The sequence below is a fragment of the Anarhichas minor genome, unplaced genomic scaffold (genome assembly GCF_050575085.1).
Source record: "Anarhichas minor isolate MPS153535 unplaced genomic scaffold, ASM5057508v1 ptg000011l, whole genome shotgun sequence".
Classification (NCBI taxonomy): domain Eukaryota; kingdom Metazoa; phylum Chordata; class Actinopteri; order Perciformes; family Anarhichadidae; genus Anarhichas; species Anarhichas minor.
In genome coordinates this window covers 9752013-9768485 of record NW_027466457.1, presented here as the reverse complement: position 1 = coordinate 9768485, position 16473 = coordinate 9752013, and the positions used below count along the sequence as shown (strand labels likewise).

At 42.7% G+C, this 16473-nt stretch overlaps 1 protein-coding gene across 2 annotated transcripts in view; it reads right to left on the bottom strand.

Annotated features, from left to right (window-relative positions):
• The window catches only part of LOC142947618 (cGMP-inhibited 3',5'-cyclic phosphodiesterase 3A-like), a 63877-nt gene that overhangs the window by 23265 nt on the left and 24139 nt on the right, over positions 1–16473 (bottom strand). For both annotated transcript variants that reach the window (XM_076089305.1, XM_076089306.1), the window contains one exon: positions 5285–5335. In XM_076089305.1, the coding sequence (XP_075945420.1) occupies positions 5285–5335 (51 nt within the window). The remainder of the gene's footprint in view (positions 1–5284; positions 5336–16473) is intronic.

The window sequence follows — 16473 nt, the reverse complement described above, 5'->3', positions numbered from 1 at the left end:
CCACAGGCACGTCTGTAGCGGCTCCACTTGTGTAAGGATAGATCTCATACAAGCCCCACTCACTGACCACTGTCTGGGGAAACAGCATTGTGAGTATCATAGAAAAAAGCTTTTGGACAGATGTTATGATGGAGCATTTCAAAATTCGTAACATTTTTCTGAAAGCACCATGGTGTTCTTTCCTCGGTCACGTCTGCAGTGTTTGTAAACTCCATTAAACACCTTCCAGTGAAGCTGTATACTGAATTATGTTGGATGAATTATTTCTCTAAATGGTTCCATAAGCATACATTCTCTTTTTATGCAGCCCGAGCAACACACATTCACATCTGGGAACTGTCAACAACTGTCTGGCTCACACTCCTCTCTGTAGAGATTGTTCTGAGAAATAGACCCTTCAGAGTTAATCAGTGATCCAGCACCTCCGAGAGTTGTGTAGAGGAGATTTGGGAGTAACTACCTTAAATTATAGAGTAAAAAGACAACGGTTGTCTCTTTGATCATCGAAACAACACTATCCTTGGTTTGAAAATGATTCATCATTCTTCTGTGTCTAAGTCAAATGTATCAATCTTACTTGGTGGCCATGAAAAGCTGCGGTACCACCAGCAACTCCCGTTGCTCCTAAAGTAACGTTATTATGGTAAGGAAGCCCGCTGAGCGAGGTGGTTCTGCACTTGGCGGCTCAGGTCTTGGAAAGGGAGGAGTGAGCGAAGGTGTTTTCAATTGATTGCAATCTGCAACAACACCGCTAGATGCCACCAAATACTACAAACTGTACTTTCAACTTTTCATTATGAAGTAATTGATGATTGCACAATGTAATGGCTACAGAATAATGACACCATCTGCGTTTCGATTGGCTCCCTACAAGCCTGGCTTGCACTATGCAACTCTATCTGCCAACAGCTTTCGATCTCCTGGGATAATGAAGGCTTGTTTCACGGCACAAAGAAGGTGCAACCATTGTGCAACTAAAACAGGAAATTGATAGCACTTTTGTTTTACCCAGAAGCTATCATCAGCTATCCCCAGTTGCCAAAACGTATCGATGTAGTTCTTTGGTACTCTCACTTGCAGCGGAAATTCCAGAAGATGTAACAACCAAAGTAACCGTGGAAAACAAAATGCTGTGTGTCCTGTGTTGTCTAGAACCACTTGGAAACGCTAGGGGGGGAAGTTGAAAAGTTGTGTGCTTCCACTTTAAATAAATAAAGCAGCCATACAACACTTTGCGCTGCACTTTAGCCTGTGGGCTGGTGTTCTTAACGAATGAAAAGTGAATGATGATTACAATTTCAAAGCAGTGAAATACATTGCTCAAGTCATTTAGAAAAATACTTATTTCAATTCAAAAAGTAATATTTGTGGAGCATGTGGATTCTCTCATGCTTGCAGCCATTTGGTATTTTTGTGGCTGGCCAATCTTCTGCATTTAACTGCCAGGAGGCATGTTGATTTTAAAAAGGCAAGAAAGTTCCTGTTTCGACTGATGCCAGCCCTTCACACACACACCCACTGATCCTCCTAATCCGGCCCCTGTGCCAAGCACCCCTGGTCACAAATTTACCGCAAAATCGGTGTGATATTCGGTCACAAGCCGCCAGCGTTTGTTGACATGCTACATTTGATAAAACTGACTACCAGCATTAACAAACAGTTATTATGATTCTTCAACGAGCCAAGCCATATACTAAACCTTGCTGCTATGACATTTTACTATGACTAACAACAGTGTATAAGTGAATAACACAGTTTGGAACACTACGTCAATAGACATGCCATATATTAACACCCGCGCAGCAGTTCATGTAAACCAAACCAAGGGCCAGTCAAAACAAACCAGCAATCACTCCTGAAGAGTGAAAAGCTATTTGTCCACACAGCTTCTCTGTACTCAAGACCCTACTCTGCGTGTAGTTGCAGTAATTTGCACCAAAGATTGACCAAATAATAATTACAAATAACTCTTAGTGCCGGTTTAGTCTGGATATTGTACCAGATCGATGAAATGAGTCAATGACCAGAAACATTTAATATAAAAGTTTTGGAGGAATTAATAACTCAAACATATGTATAACAAAATATCCATAAAACAATGCTGTACATGCTAAATGCTGGTATGCACACATGCATTTACAATATTTAAACTTCAGATATGTGTATGCACACATTTTTTCATGTGACACATCACAGATTACAAGCATGGACTATGACTGTTGCATAAACACTGAGTGTCTGAAGTATGACTGCTGGTGTTCCTGCTGCAGCCGCATGTTTTTGCAAATAACTCTGCAGAAGACAGATGAAGTGCATTTGATGCAACAAACACATCACTGATCCTTCTGTCTAATGATTATTATTAATGGAATACACAGGCAAAGAGGTCACATTTTTGCAATTTCTGAGACGGTCCAATCAATGCACTTTTAACCCCTTGGCTCCCTCATATAAACATAAAGCCCTCTAAGCCTCAAGTAAAATACCCGTGATATGTGAAGCTTCTTAAAATTGTGCAATGGTGAGAATATGATGTATCCCACAGGAGAGCTAGAGACTGGACAAAGGCCTCAGGGGCCTACTGGAGAACGAAAGGTATTTGATTCTCTTAGTAAACACATTTCAATAATGTAAGCAACTCTGGATCTTCATAAAGCACACGGATACACACATTGTGGGGCTTGTTTGCAATTAACCCCCCGCACACTCTGAGATATACAGGAATTTGCTGAGCAAGAAGCTGGGGAATATATTAAATAAAAAATACTTAAGTGCATTCATTATTTTTTCTTAGGTTGATTTCATTTACACAGAACTCTCTGCATGTTTGAAAAATCATTACCGTGCAGTTTTGTATTTCAGTGGCAGTGCAGTAATGGCCCTGATCACATCTGTCCAGATGGATTAGCTGAAGAGAAGCCTGGGAGTTGGTGATGTTCTCGACTTGAATTAACGGAGCGGTGATAAAGTGTGAATCACAGCAGAACGGTAACAGAAAACTCCACTGAGACACTCTTTGCTCCTCGCCTGAGCTCCTACAGCCAAAACTGTATTTCCCACTTCCCAACGAAACCCCCACCAATGCCCAACTCCCCTCACATCCCCTCTGTCAACACAAACCAATGCTGTGCTGAGCCAGGTCCTCAGCTGCAGCCAGGATACAATTACACACTATTACATATTTTATTAAAGGGGGTGTGCTGTGGGATCTGAGGGGTATTAACACAAAACAAACAATAATAACTGCCTCATTAATGATTTACTTGGAAAGGTCAAGCCAATTGACCCCGAACATGCAGCCATCTCATCTCCAAGGAGCGGCTTGTTTTTCCTTACACATATTTCAGGGGGTTTGATTCCAACAAAGGAACCAAGTAAGATTAAAAAAACAGAGCTAGAGAGACACACAAACAGACCAGTAGAGGCAGAAGCAAACAAGAAATGCTGGCATAAAGGACAAATGGCACCAGCTCAGAGGTGTTTTACTGTCGCACATCATAAAAGGTAGGAGTTTGAAAACTGCTAATGCTTCTGTATCATTTGCGGATACAATTGTTTACCAGGCAGAGGACGGTCACAAGCTCAGGTAGTTGAATGTTTTCAGTCTCTTTCAGCCTTAAATTCAGCCATGCCACAGGACCCAATTTAATGAGAAAATACTCTCCTGGACTGTCATGTCGGGGCCAACCAGAAGAAGGGCAGTGACCTTTAACAACTCGAAAAACCCGCAGTTTAAGAAACGCTGGTCCCAAGTGTTTGAAGTGCTCAGAGTGATTTTGAGAAATCTTCAACATGACTGCAATGTCATGGCTTGTCTGCTTCACATACGACTCTTCCAGCCTTTCTGTAATTTAGAATAACAGTCTCGAGACACTCGAGGCCTACAGACACTCTTTTCTCCGATAATCTCCCCGGGTAATGTTCCAAAACCAATGTGTTTTCAAGTCGAATACAAATATTTAAATAGCTCTTTCCATACATAACTTCACTGTCAATTCCTAGGCTAAAACATCCACCGCAAAAAAACGCGGTTTGGAAAATGAGCCTGCTAATGTGTGCATGTTGGCGACTGTGACAAAGTGGAGATCAATCAAACGCTCTGGTCACTGGCTAAAGAGCAGAGTGTGTGATTTACACACTCTACGAGGTGCCGTGGCGTAGTCGAGCGCTACCAGCCTCTCTGACCAACAACCTGGTCCAAGAGAGCAGAGCCAAGGGAAAATAGCCATGAGATGGAGAGGGATGCCAACATAAGCCTTGACTTCTTACACGTCTTGTCAGTCTCTGGACTATTACAGGATTCCACCGACGAACGCAGAGCACCGATCCAAAAAAAAAAAAGAAAAAAAAGAAAACTGAGCTGACCACTGAGTCTAAATGGCAGCTTAGGGAATGCATCAATCAAGAAATATGTGCTTGCCTACAGCACTAACCCCACATAACAAATTGATATGAGCCTTGGACAATATTTCAAAAGGGTAACATGCTATTTGAAAATGTCTCCGCTCAAAGAGGATCATATTGTAAGGCTGATCTGGGAACAGATATACCGCTATATGAGACTTAGCATCTCTAGGACATTACAGTGTGTAATTTGATTTCAAGGCCAATCCTGCGCTGCACAGTTACGAACGCTATTCATAAAAAATGCCCCAATTCACCCCCCAACCACAACTTTTTATTGCTACCCCAGCATAAAGTGTCAGCACGAATGCATTGTCTATTCATTTCTAAAGGATATCCTCCTGATAGCAGAACATACTGTATATGGCCATGTCAACACCAAGGGCAATGTTTGTTCATCATGTACTCCAGAGCTCTGCCCTGTGGCACCTCAACACACCAATCCCCAAACACGCACACACATTCTCACCCCCCAAAGATGGAAAAAGGTAATCTCCAGGATGTGTTTGTGTGTGTCTGCCCTCTACGAGCTGTGCCACCTGAGTCCCTCTAGTTTCAATTCCCTGGCCTTTAATGGCTTGTGCAGCACCTTCCAGCTACATCACAGACCTGCGTCCTTTAGACTAAAAGAGTACAAGGACTCTGGTGGGAAGTGACACCTCTGGACATGCTGTTTAACCAGGGCTGAAATGAGTGGGTGAACGGGCCTGTTAGTGGTGGGATTTCTGCTATTTGCGTCATTTAAAAGGTGTGTGTAGGCGAGTGACAGAGATGAGGGAACTAGTTCCTGTGTGTGTGCGTGTGTGTGTGTGTTTTCCTGTCAGCTGTTAAACATCATTGTTATTACTAGTGTGTCTCTTTTTGTGTGGACAGTGCTAACCTGTGATCCCCGGGAGCCTCTCTTGTGGTCCCAATCCGAACGGGGGAGCATCTGTGGGAAAAGAGAGACATGTTCAAACCACAGTCATGAACATCCTGTTCCTGTTCGCGTCCTACAGCAGAACTTCTGCACAAAGGCAACACCATAGTTGAGATTTACTGTGCTGGAGCGAAAAAGAGGAGGAGCAGGGATGGTGATGCAAAGAGTCGAAGAAGTGTGTGTGGGGGGGGGGGGGGGTGGGGGGGCGGGAATGGAAACGCTCGTAAATGCAAAAATGGGTTTTGTCTATTTTGTTTCACTTTCCATTAAGCGCAGACGTCTAATGCAATTTCACAGTCAGGTTTGGTTTACTTTAGCTCCTATTCACTGCCTAAGGGTCTGGTGGGGGCTGAATCTTTTTACGCTGTCTAATTACCAGCCACTGTGTCCTCCCACAGGCCTCGTAAACCCGTTTTCCACTTTCTTGGGAGTCACCGAATGCATCAGTGCAGCTCTGTCACTGGTTTTTGGTGAGCACGTTGCAGGAGAGCCAAGTCAACATTACCCCCCCCCCCAATGTTCGGGCTTTCTGCCCCAGAACTGAGAAGCCCTGAGAAACCCAGCATGTTGCTGTGACAAATTGCGGCTGCACACACTGAGGCAAGGGGCTCAGCATAAGAGCCAAATTGATAATTCAGGTGTAATGTACTGTGTCAGAGGAGGTCATTGAGTTGTGTCATGCTGTGAGAGAAAACATTAGGAAAACATTGGTTTTCGGTCGCCTGTGCTACTGGTCCGTCTGGACAGAAGTGTTGTTTTGTGGCGTGTTTTTCAACAGTGCTGCTTAGTTCTAAACAAATTGCTCCTGTTGCCAGGAGATAATCAGTTCGGTCTTGTGTTTGCGTGACTGAGTGTGTGTGTGTGTGTGTGTGTGTGTGTGCATCTCTGTGTCTGTCCACAGCTAATCTTGCATACTGTTGGACCAAAAGTGACTCACACTTTGTCAAAACACCTTTTATTTGATACTGCATTACTCTGCAGCCCCTACCTGGGCAGGTGAGGTGAGACAAGGCAAGTGAGACACAGTGAGAAAAGCACTTTGCCCACTTTTATTGTTTTGGACGGTGTATTTGGCTATCAGCTAACAGCTAACATGACGACACACGCAGCTAACTGCATCGCCGCCGCTCAGCCACTGGTCTGCAGCCGGAAACACCGTTATCTCATGCCTTTTATTGGGCAACATCCTCACATTTACACGTGCATTGTCGGAAAAAAATAGATTTGAAGCCTCAATAAATGCTTCAAGTCACAGTTACGTCTGTGAGACGGAGCGGAGACGAGCACCTGCACAGAGCCGGTGCAGACATCTGCATAGATTAAAATGAGAGCTTAGCCAATTGTGGGTTGTCTTCATTCAATCAAACATTTCAGCAGTGGCCGTTGCAGACACACCGGGTGGAGTCTGCACTCTACTGAGCGCACCTTTGTAGTTATAAGATATTTTCGTTTGTACATTTAAAAAAACTAAAGGTATATTTGAATGTATATTGATCGGTCGCAGTAAGAATTTTATTGAGAATCACGGTCCTGAAAATCAATTTTGCTAATGGCTCCACAAAACGGTGGTGACCCTGACAGTAAGTAAACAAGGGCAGCATCATTACAATCACACACAGCACAATGCACATCCATTCATGAAGCACAACGGCTTTACCACAGTTTGACATTAAGGATCTTCTTTTATTTGAATGCAATATGAGGGAGTTGCCCTTTCTCAACATATTCTTCACTCATGCTCCATTTTCTAGCCCAAGGACTGCAGCTATGAAGAGCCTGGATTCTTCTATCATAAGCATGATTATATCTGTGAGTCACTTTAAAGCTCCGTCAAGCGTGTGTGTACCTTCTCATGCATTAATATAACCATACTCGATAAAAAGGAAGTCAAACAGGCAATCATCTGTGTGAAAGGCCCACGTATGAGATGTAAATTACTGTGAATGATAATATTAGCCATCCAGTGAGCTGCTTGTCTTGTTTTACTGCTCTGACGAGGGGGTTTCGCTTTTAAAGTAAGGAGTTGGCAGCAGCTCCTCTATGGTCACGGCTGAGTCCGGCTCCATTAGAAGGTCTTAGTATCAGTGAGGCTCTCCAGGCGCACACACATAAACAGCCTATTCGGTCTTGCAGTCTTATGTAACCCACCCTTTCATCTCCATGCTCTGAGAGACAGACCCAGACTACACAGAAGTCTACATGCAGCCTTTGATGTGCCAAAACAAAAGAAACACACAAAATCAAAGCTGAGCATAGAATTTGAGCGCCGCAGATAGCCTCTTGCACAGAGTGACTTTACAGGCCACAGTGGAGTTAATTTCCTCTGAGACTGGCTCAAAACATTTCATCAACAAATACATGTGGATGGTGTGCTACTCACTTACTAAACCAAACAGTGGATGCAGTCTGGTGCCACTGTGTTTGAATGTTCTTTACCAGTGCTGGAAGATCAGTAAACAAAGGTTTTGGTGTTAGTGCTTCCAGCCTTCAAATCACCGGTGTCATAACAAACAAGAAAAGACAAATCTATTTTTCAAAGACAAAAAGCAGAAATTTCCATCACAAGAGTCAAAAGAAGCAAAACCAGATAATAACCTCACGGAGGCTGAATTGTACATTGCCAATAAAAGAGCAAAGAAAAATATGACGATACAAAGAGGATATACGTCTTCTTTTCCAGCTAGTTAATGCTTTCCAAACAAGAATAAACATTGATAAGAAACAAGAAAAACTAGAGACCATCATCCGCCGACCTTGTTACCACAACCATCTTCACACTTGGCCTTCCTTTTGATCTCAGCTACACACATATAAAGCTCCGTGACTGCATCTTGCACTTGTGACACTATCACGTTGTTCAAATATGTCCACAGACAGAGAGACTTGAGTATAAACACCTGGTAAAGTATTTCCTGCTACAGTAGGTGTCTCCATGACCATATTTTACCATGATGACACACACACACACACACACACACACACTCAGACTCAGACTCACAAGATGAAAACAATACCAGCCACATGCTGTCACGGCTGGTAACAAAAAGACTTGTTCAAACTTTATTACCTTGTTTTGCTTCAGGAGAACGAAGATTATACCTAAAACATATGACAGTTCACTGCCAATATTATGTCTAAAGAGGTAAAACCACACATGAATGATTTCTTAGAGATCTCCTGGTTTTTCATGGACACCCTCCAGGCAGCACAACACAGCCGAAGCAGTAAAATTTCCAAATGGATTTGTTTTTGTCCTAAAGCTCCAGTGCACCTACTGGGAAAAATAACAACTTTGTAGAAGTTATGCCCTTTGTTTCACCCTCTGCTAGATTCATTACCGCCCCATAACTCAGGTCGAGCAGTGGCTTTCACTTATAGCAATACTGGTGATTTATAAGAGACTGAAACCAGTTTTCAAGAGAAAAAATGCGTTGCGTCTTTGAAAGTGGAAGTATGTCTTTCAATCACGGCGCAATAGCTACCAGAGTAACACGACACACTCAATAAGGTCGAAGGCATTTTTATGGAACTCTGGCTCCATTCTGAACGCATTCTGAAGATTTGCTGTACTTTCATGATCCAGAGTGATACTAGAAAGAAAGAAACAAACAAGAGAAAGCAATTATAATGGTGTAGTTCACCTTCGTCAAGGTGCAGCCAATAAACTAAATTGAAAATGATAAAATCATACTGAGCTCATGTGAGCCCTCATCTGCACCACTGGTCATGTTTGAAATGTGTCAATTTGAATTAAATTCAAACTGGATGTTATTTAACACAGATGAAAAGCCATAAGGATTCTAATATTGTCAGCATTAAGGTTTGGTCCCTTTTTTCCAATAGGTTTGGCCTAGTTTGCATTCATACTACCTCTTGGTGTGTCAAGACGGGAAGTTTGAACTATTTTTCCATTGCTTTTACGACTTGCTAACTAGATTTCACACACTTGTATTCTCGCAATTTACAACTGCAGAGGAACCCTCAAGGGTTCAAACTTCAACAACAATGTGTCTTTCCAGGAACAACGTCCCATTTACTGTGGAATAGCCCAAAGACCTCACTGTCAATAGTTTTCTTTGGAACCGTTTTCTGCTTTTGAAGTCTTCACACACAGAGTTACCGAGACATTGGTCCTTAAAGAGATGTTGAACTTTCAGAGATTTATATCTTTATACACCGACAAATTTAACTAGTATATTCTGCATGGCTACATACCATTAAAAGTATGAAACTACTTATTTTTCTTTAATTTGGATTAACTGACCTCTTGAGGGAGACTCCAGTCTGAGCAAGTTAGCCAAATAAAGTGAGTGTTTTCCAAATGTTACAGTCTTTTTAGTGCAAAATTCCCTCTTTATTTTAACTCGGATGGTTTCATTGCTAAGCTGAGGCAGAAGGATTCTTCCTGTAGTTACACATAGGTTTTTTTACAGAAACAAAACGATGACAAATAACCTTCACAAGGACAAAGATACAGACTGGATTCAGACTGAAAACCTCATATTAGTTTCGGGTGATTTTTTGTCTTTTTGCCCAAACAAGGACTGTCCCTTGTCCCAAATTTCTTACGGTGTGTTCACTCTGATGGAATCGCTTAAGGAGAAGAGGGATGTTTACAGATTTAGATTATAACCTGTGTCATGACAAGAAGTCCTGTCTTTTACTGATGAGAGTTTGTTTAGATTTTAGGCACAAAGGAAAATAATGAAAAGCGCACTCCTAAGTACAGTAGATGATATAAAAACTGTCACACATACAAAGAAAGCAGCCAGCCAAAATATACCCTTTTCCCTCTGAAAATGAGCTGCACTCTCATGACTCAAAATGAAATAGTGCCAGGCGAGTAAACTCCCAGCCTTCCTCTCACCCAGAGTGTTAAGAGGGCAGCAGCGTGGATGCCAGTATGCAGCCATGCCCTGTCCACCACCATGGCTCCGAGCCACGGCCCACAGCAAGCTGCCGTGCCTCTGAGGTGCTGGGTAAACACCACAGTGTCAAAGCACAAACAAACTACTGGAATATGCTTGTTGTTTGACTTGCTCCCACCAGAGAACCACTTCCCTATAAGTGTGAAGTGGCGGACAGCAACCCATAGTGGAGCTCCACTTTCACACCGATGGTTCTGAAGCCTCGCAATGAGTCTGACCCGCTGTCATCGACTTACTACCGAGTACCTTTCTAAATGCGTCTGGAAAGGGAACCGGAAACTGCTTCGTCCTAATATAGCTCAGTGCATGATAACTGCTAGCAGTGTTTCTTAATCATTCATTCATGATCGGGCCTTCATTCTTCTCTGCCTCCCTCTTTCTTTCTCCGCCTCCCGCGTCCTACTTCGACCCTCGTTACTGGCTTCATATGAGTGGAGTTGACGTGCGTCTACTTGGATCTTCAGTAGCTGTGCTAGCTTGTTAGTGAACTGGATTCACTCTGGGACCCAAATGCAGTGTCAATTGAGGACATGGTTACAAGAAGTACCAACTAAAGATCTCCTGGTTGAGGGAAGGGATGAAGAAAGAGAGAGAGTGCTGATCTTACAGTATGGTTGGGTTAATTAATGGCCAGCAGATCAGTCCGCAGGATTTCCAATCAGCTTCACCCAAGGGGTTTAATGCACCACCTCTCTGTCCAATTGAACTCACTGTGCTCTAACTTACAATCAGGTCTGCAAAGTCATGAATTCACACATGTGCCTGCTTACATAAGTGCACACACACGCATGCACTCAGACTGACATTCACTGCCTCGAGGTCTCGAATATTTTCTTACTTATTCCTCCTTTGTTCTTTTATCACTGCTCTCTGTCTAAGATATTCTGACATCTGCAATGCTTGACTCAGACATCACTTTCATTCCAGCCGACAAAAGGAAACTAGGTCAGATTCAACTAAGTCTCGCTATAGGAAGGCTTCAGAAATGACAGCGGCTTAGCTGTAAGGACACCATCAAAGCAACAATCAAAGATCCTCGTACTCACTTTCATGGTTGTTAGAGCCACAGTAAACTCTGTCTTGCTCATCACAGCTCTGAGAGTGAGCTGTAATCTTCTTTTGCACCCACAGGTGGAGGTATTCTCATGATGAGTGCCATATAGCACCCTTTGGGAAACTGCCCTTTTTGTTTTAATACAGTTTTTTTTACAGAATCATGACAATGTATAATTACAGGATATCCCTTCTAATGAAATATGTTTTTCTGCACCAGTTGGAGAAACTTATGTAGTATAATAGTGTACATTAATGTTTAACATCTCCATTAATTGCTACCTAAGCTTTGAGTGCAGGAAGCTTCGATAATTGGACCCTCTGGTCTACCATGGTGTTCTTCATCCATTTCTTTCTCTGAGGTGTAGACAGATACAGATTTTCTTTATAACTGTCAGCCCTTCAGATATCTGAATTTAGCATTTGGACTCCAGAAACAGCTACATACATTTCACTGAGATTATAACAAGCTAGACTTTTGATCCATAATGTAGGTACTTTCCCTGTCTTGAATTTTCACTGAATAAACTATCATCCTCCTTGAAAAACTCTCGTCATAAGCTGTTCTGAAGTTAATTGGACACGAGGCAATAGTAATGCTATGAGGCAAAAGGAAAGAAGACATTAAGTGCTATGAATTAATAGGGGTGGGTATTTTCCCCGTACACTATACACTGCAGGAAAAGAGTGTGGAAAGACTCAAGTACAGGCAGACACATTTGTGACACAAACGGCCTGGCTCCTTGTCCAGGTGACTCCTTCTCCTCTGCCACATCCTCTTTGAGCACGGCAGCAGTCCGCCGGGAGGACTATTTAAAATAAATAAATAAATAATTGAATAAATCCTTCAGTGCCTGCATGCTGTGGGTAGAGTATGGAGAGTCATTCCTATTCAAGCTGGTTAATGTTTTACAGGTTTTACCGCGGGGGTCAGTCATCGTGGGTCATTTGCGTCATCGCTGGAGGGAAGGGAACTATTGAGGTGGGCTGCCAAAGCGGAGCGGGCCATGTGCAGGGAATGAGGAACACACTTGTTTGAATGCAAAGATTAGCAACACACTCACACCTAAAAGCTGTTTGGCATCCACACACTCTCACATTCTCTGTCTCATGCACCGGCCTGCAAAGCAAACATGCACGCTTAATGAGAAAAACCACGATTGCATGTGCATTAACAATGCTCACATGCATACATATGATTCCATGATATAGTTCACACACCAGAACTGCATTTGCACTCTGTTTAGCCCTCCCATACTCTTCACACTTTCGTACTCAGACTCCGCTAATTTCAGAAGTGGGACTGATGGGATTTGTCTTTGCGTTTCCTGGGAGAGACTTAGTCTGATCCTAGAAGAAACCCAGTGTCTGAGGCTCTACCAGAGATAGATCTGTCAGTCTCCAAGGGTGAAAGCACCGGCCACAAGGATGACGTGGCCCAGAGAAAACCTCTCTGGGAGTACCCCATATTCTGACCTCGAAAATCATCAAACACGATGGCCTGAAATGTGCCAAAGACAAACCGAAAATCTCCTATTAAACTAAACTAAAACTATGTTTTAAAGTCTCATCCATGTAAATGATTAAAAAGCATAATCTTTTATTCTTTTGTAATATTATTTGTGTACACGCTGCTTTTCCTAGCTTATGAGCTCTGACCGACTCCTCCTCGAGGTTCCCAGCTTCGCACATTCAACTTGGTTAGAAAGGGGGGATCTGGCTCGGTAGACCTGGCAGCCCACCTCAAAACAGCATGCCAACGCCATTAGTGTATAATAGTCCAGTCAGGATTACTGCTGGGGCCTGGAAAGCTGAGAAGGGAACACAGCACTCACTAGTTTGTTTGTTTTACAGGCCTCTGCTCTGTTCAGTCTGCAAGGTGCCAGTAGGCTTTGTGTGGTTTAATTCACAGTTGCTTCAAACTGTGACAACACTAGTGGCTACTCTATGGCCACAGCACACTTGTTTCAAAAAGCTATGTCACAACAAATAGTTTGTGACGCTGCAATTCATTTACTAAATGCAAGCTAACTTTTCTTCCTCTGGAATATATTAAGGCTGCGCTGTCACTCATTCTGTGTTCAACACATTTCCCCAAAGGTGACTGCACCTGCTTGTTGATCGGCTAATTACATACCCATCAAGGGGACAACAGATTCTCTCTTATGTGTGTGTCATTGGCCCGGCTACATGTTCATCCAAAAAGATGGACAGCATTGAGATAAAGAGTGCATTTCCCCATCATCCATCAACTCGGTGATTCAGCCTGTCAGCCTGCTTCAGCCACTTGGGTATTTTCCAGCTGAGCTTTCATTACAAAATGGAAATGGTAATATCGATTTATGTGTCTTCTTAAAGACTTTCTGTCACATTTATGAATTACATTATGAAAGGCCAGAGGATAAGGAGCGTAGGCTGATAAAAAAAAAAGGGTGAAGCCACATTTTACTGTATTTTGCTGCTCATTGGTCTTATTTAAGCAATGATAAATGGATGGATGTGAGCTGGTTTAGTGCACAGTGCAGGTCTCAGACAACAGGGCTGGGTGTTACAGTTCCACTGTAAAATGTTTTTATGAAGCCATAAGTCTAACTGGGACAGAAGGCAATATTTCTTTTGGAGGAGGCGACCTACGTCAAGAGGGGATTTTAAAGTTAATGAGCAGTTGAATAACAAAACAATTTGGACCTGATCTTGACATGAGAACTGAAGCAAACACACTGAACTTTTGAATTTAGTTAGTTTTGGCGCAATAGTGACATCTGAAATCGACTATATTTGATATTCAACCATTCTAGCTTTAGCATCTAACTTAATAATGCATTAATAATGCAGTTAGTAGGGAATGAGACTCTGAGAACACAGAGTTCAGTCAACGGCAACATTATGAAAGCAGTATGGGAATTTGTTCATGCATGCCTCCAGTGCATACATTATTTCATCTTTTATTCACAGGCCTGACTCAGCTAGGTCTGTGTTCAGTTTTTTGTCTGTGCTCATCAGACCCCCACTATTTCAGCTGCACGTAGAACATTTACAATCCCATCAAGATTCCCACAGGACTCCAGTAAACAAACAGACAGCGACTGCCCGCTCAAGCATATGCCTTTAAATCACATCCCTACATCCTTTATAAATCACTGCTGTAAAAATATAAATGTACAATCAAGACAGCACCCATGTACTGACTGATGTACTCAAAGCCTGCGTGTGCATGCATGGAAGTGTGTGAATGCCAGCCGCTAATAAACAGCATGTGTACCTGTGTGCGAGCATAAATCTCTGCTTCCTCTTTTTGCAGGTGGACGGATTTGCATTACAGAGCCTGTTCCCCTTGAAGAGGCTAAGGTCAGCCCCATGGGCAGGTTTTCCACCATTAGCTTGTTAAACGCTTGCTTTGTCAGTGAAATTCCCAGAGGGGTCTATTTCTCCATGTAGAAGGAATGCATGGGGTCTGCAGGGACCATGAAGGTACGGGAGACCAAGAGACGGCGTTCTCTGACACACTCTGGCGGGCTTCTCCCGATGAGGCCAAACATAGAGCCATTTGAAATGGACCATCATGCTGATAGCCTTCCTAGAAACCTGGCTTAGAGTAAAGCAAACAGGGGGATAATATATAGGAGATGCTGGTTTGTCCTCTGGGGAAATAGGCTGCAGGCTCCATGAGTGAAAGGAAAGCCATCTTCTCTGATCACACCCTCGCTGGGGCCCACAGACTCTTAGCAAGCACCACACAACATATACTATCGAAAAGCTCTCTGTCTCGCTCACCCAAGTGATGGATGATGTGATAATAACCAAAAGATACAGTCGTAAAAATATGTTGTCACTGTGCCGTGCAGCGGTTATGCCTTTGGCAAAGGTATATCAGGATGTACGGTTTCAGTAGAGCTCTACTGAAACGTGACAACAGCTCTGTCACCGGACCACCCAGAGTGATTGTTCACGGGCCCGCTGTGGAGGCACACATATTTCAAAAGCATATTTCTGCTGTTTATCTCCCCAACGTTGTGACATTGTTGCATTAATGAGCAAACTAATTGGCCCTATTTGCATCTGACATTACAATCTCCATATATGTTTTGTATTTACAATCCTAATCATCGTAGTAGCTAATAACTGTAGGTGTCGGATAAATGTAGTTCAGTAAAAAGTGCAATATTTCCCTTTTGAAATGTAGCCGAGATATGATGTTGCATAACATTGAATTATTCAAGTAAAGGCACTTTCTACAACTGTTGTTAGCAAATGACTGAGTTTGAATGCATGTTTGTGTGTTACAGTACATCTCTGTATCTATAAGAAAGTTGTTTTTTTGCGTGTTTACACTGCATGTCTGTAAGTTTATCTCCAAAAAATGTACAATAAACATTAATGATGTCCCTATACATATGTTTGTGCATGGCTCAGGTTTCAGGTCTGCGTGTGCATACAGACTTGTACAGTAATAGTGTCCATGTATGCATGTGTGCTCAGGATCTAGAACAGCATTAAGGCCAACCACAAGCTAGAAAAACATTGTTAAAAAACTTTGTTGGGCTGCTGTTCAAACATAGAAGGAATCCTAGTAAAAATACACAAAGCATTTGTTTCTTTTTTCAAAACACGGAGCAAAAACTCTCTTGAAGGAACACTTTGCTCCTGGGTCTTCTTGATCAGAGCCACTGGTGCCCCCCACACACACCCACACACACACAAATCAGGCCAAACGGCTACTTGTGTTTACCTAGCCATGTGACTGAAGCTACGGTGCGTGCAGTGACGTCAGCTTACATTCCTCACATTCATCAGTCTCAGTTCTCACTGATACTGTCTCAGATGCTGCAGAACAGAGGGAGCAGAGATCACACGTTATAAAAGCAGCAATCATTCACCGGGCCTGTGTTTGCTATATTCATCTTTCCTGATAAAATAAATAAGCACTGCGTTGTGTTTGCCATATGTTTTCATAAGCAGTTGTGCGCTCATGAAAAGCTATTGCCTGAAATAGTCTTCCTGTTCCACTTAAAACACGGAATCCATAAATAATTGCAAAACTGCTGTCAGGAGATGGATACAGGGAACAAACAACTCACTCCATAAATATGCATGAACGCCTCAGTTCTAAACTACAATATGTTTTGTTTGGTGTCGTGTCTGAGGCTTATTGTTAAATTAGTGCACAAC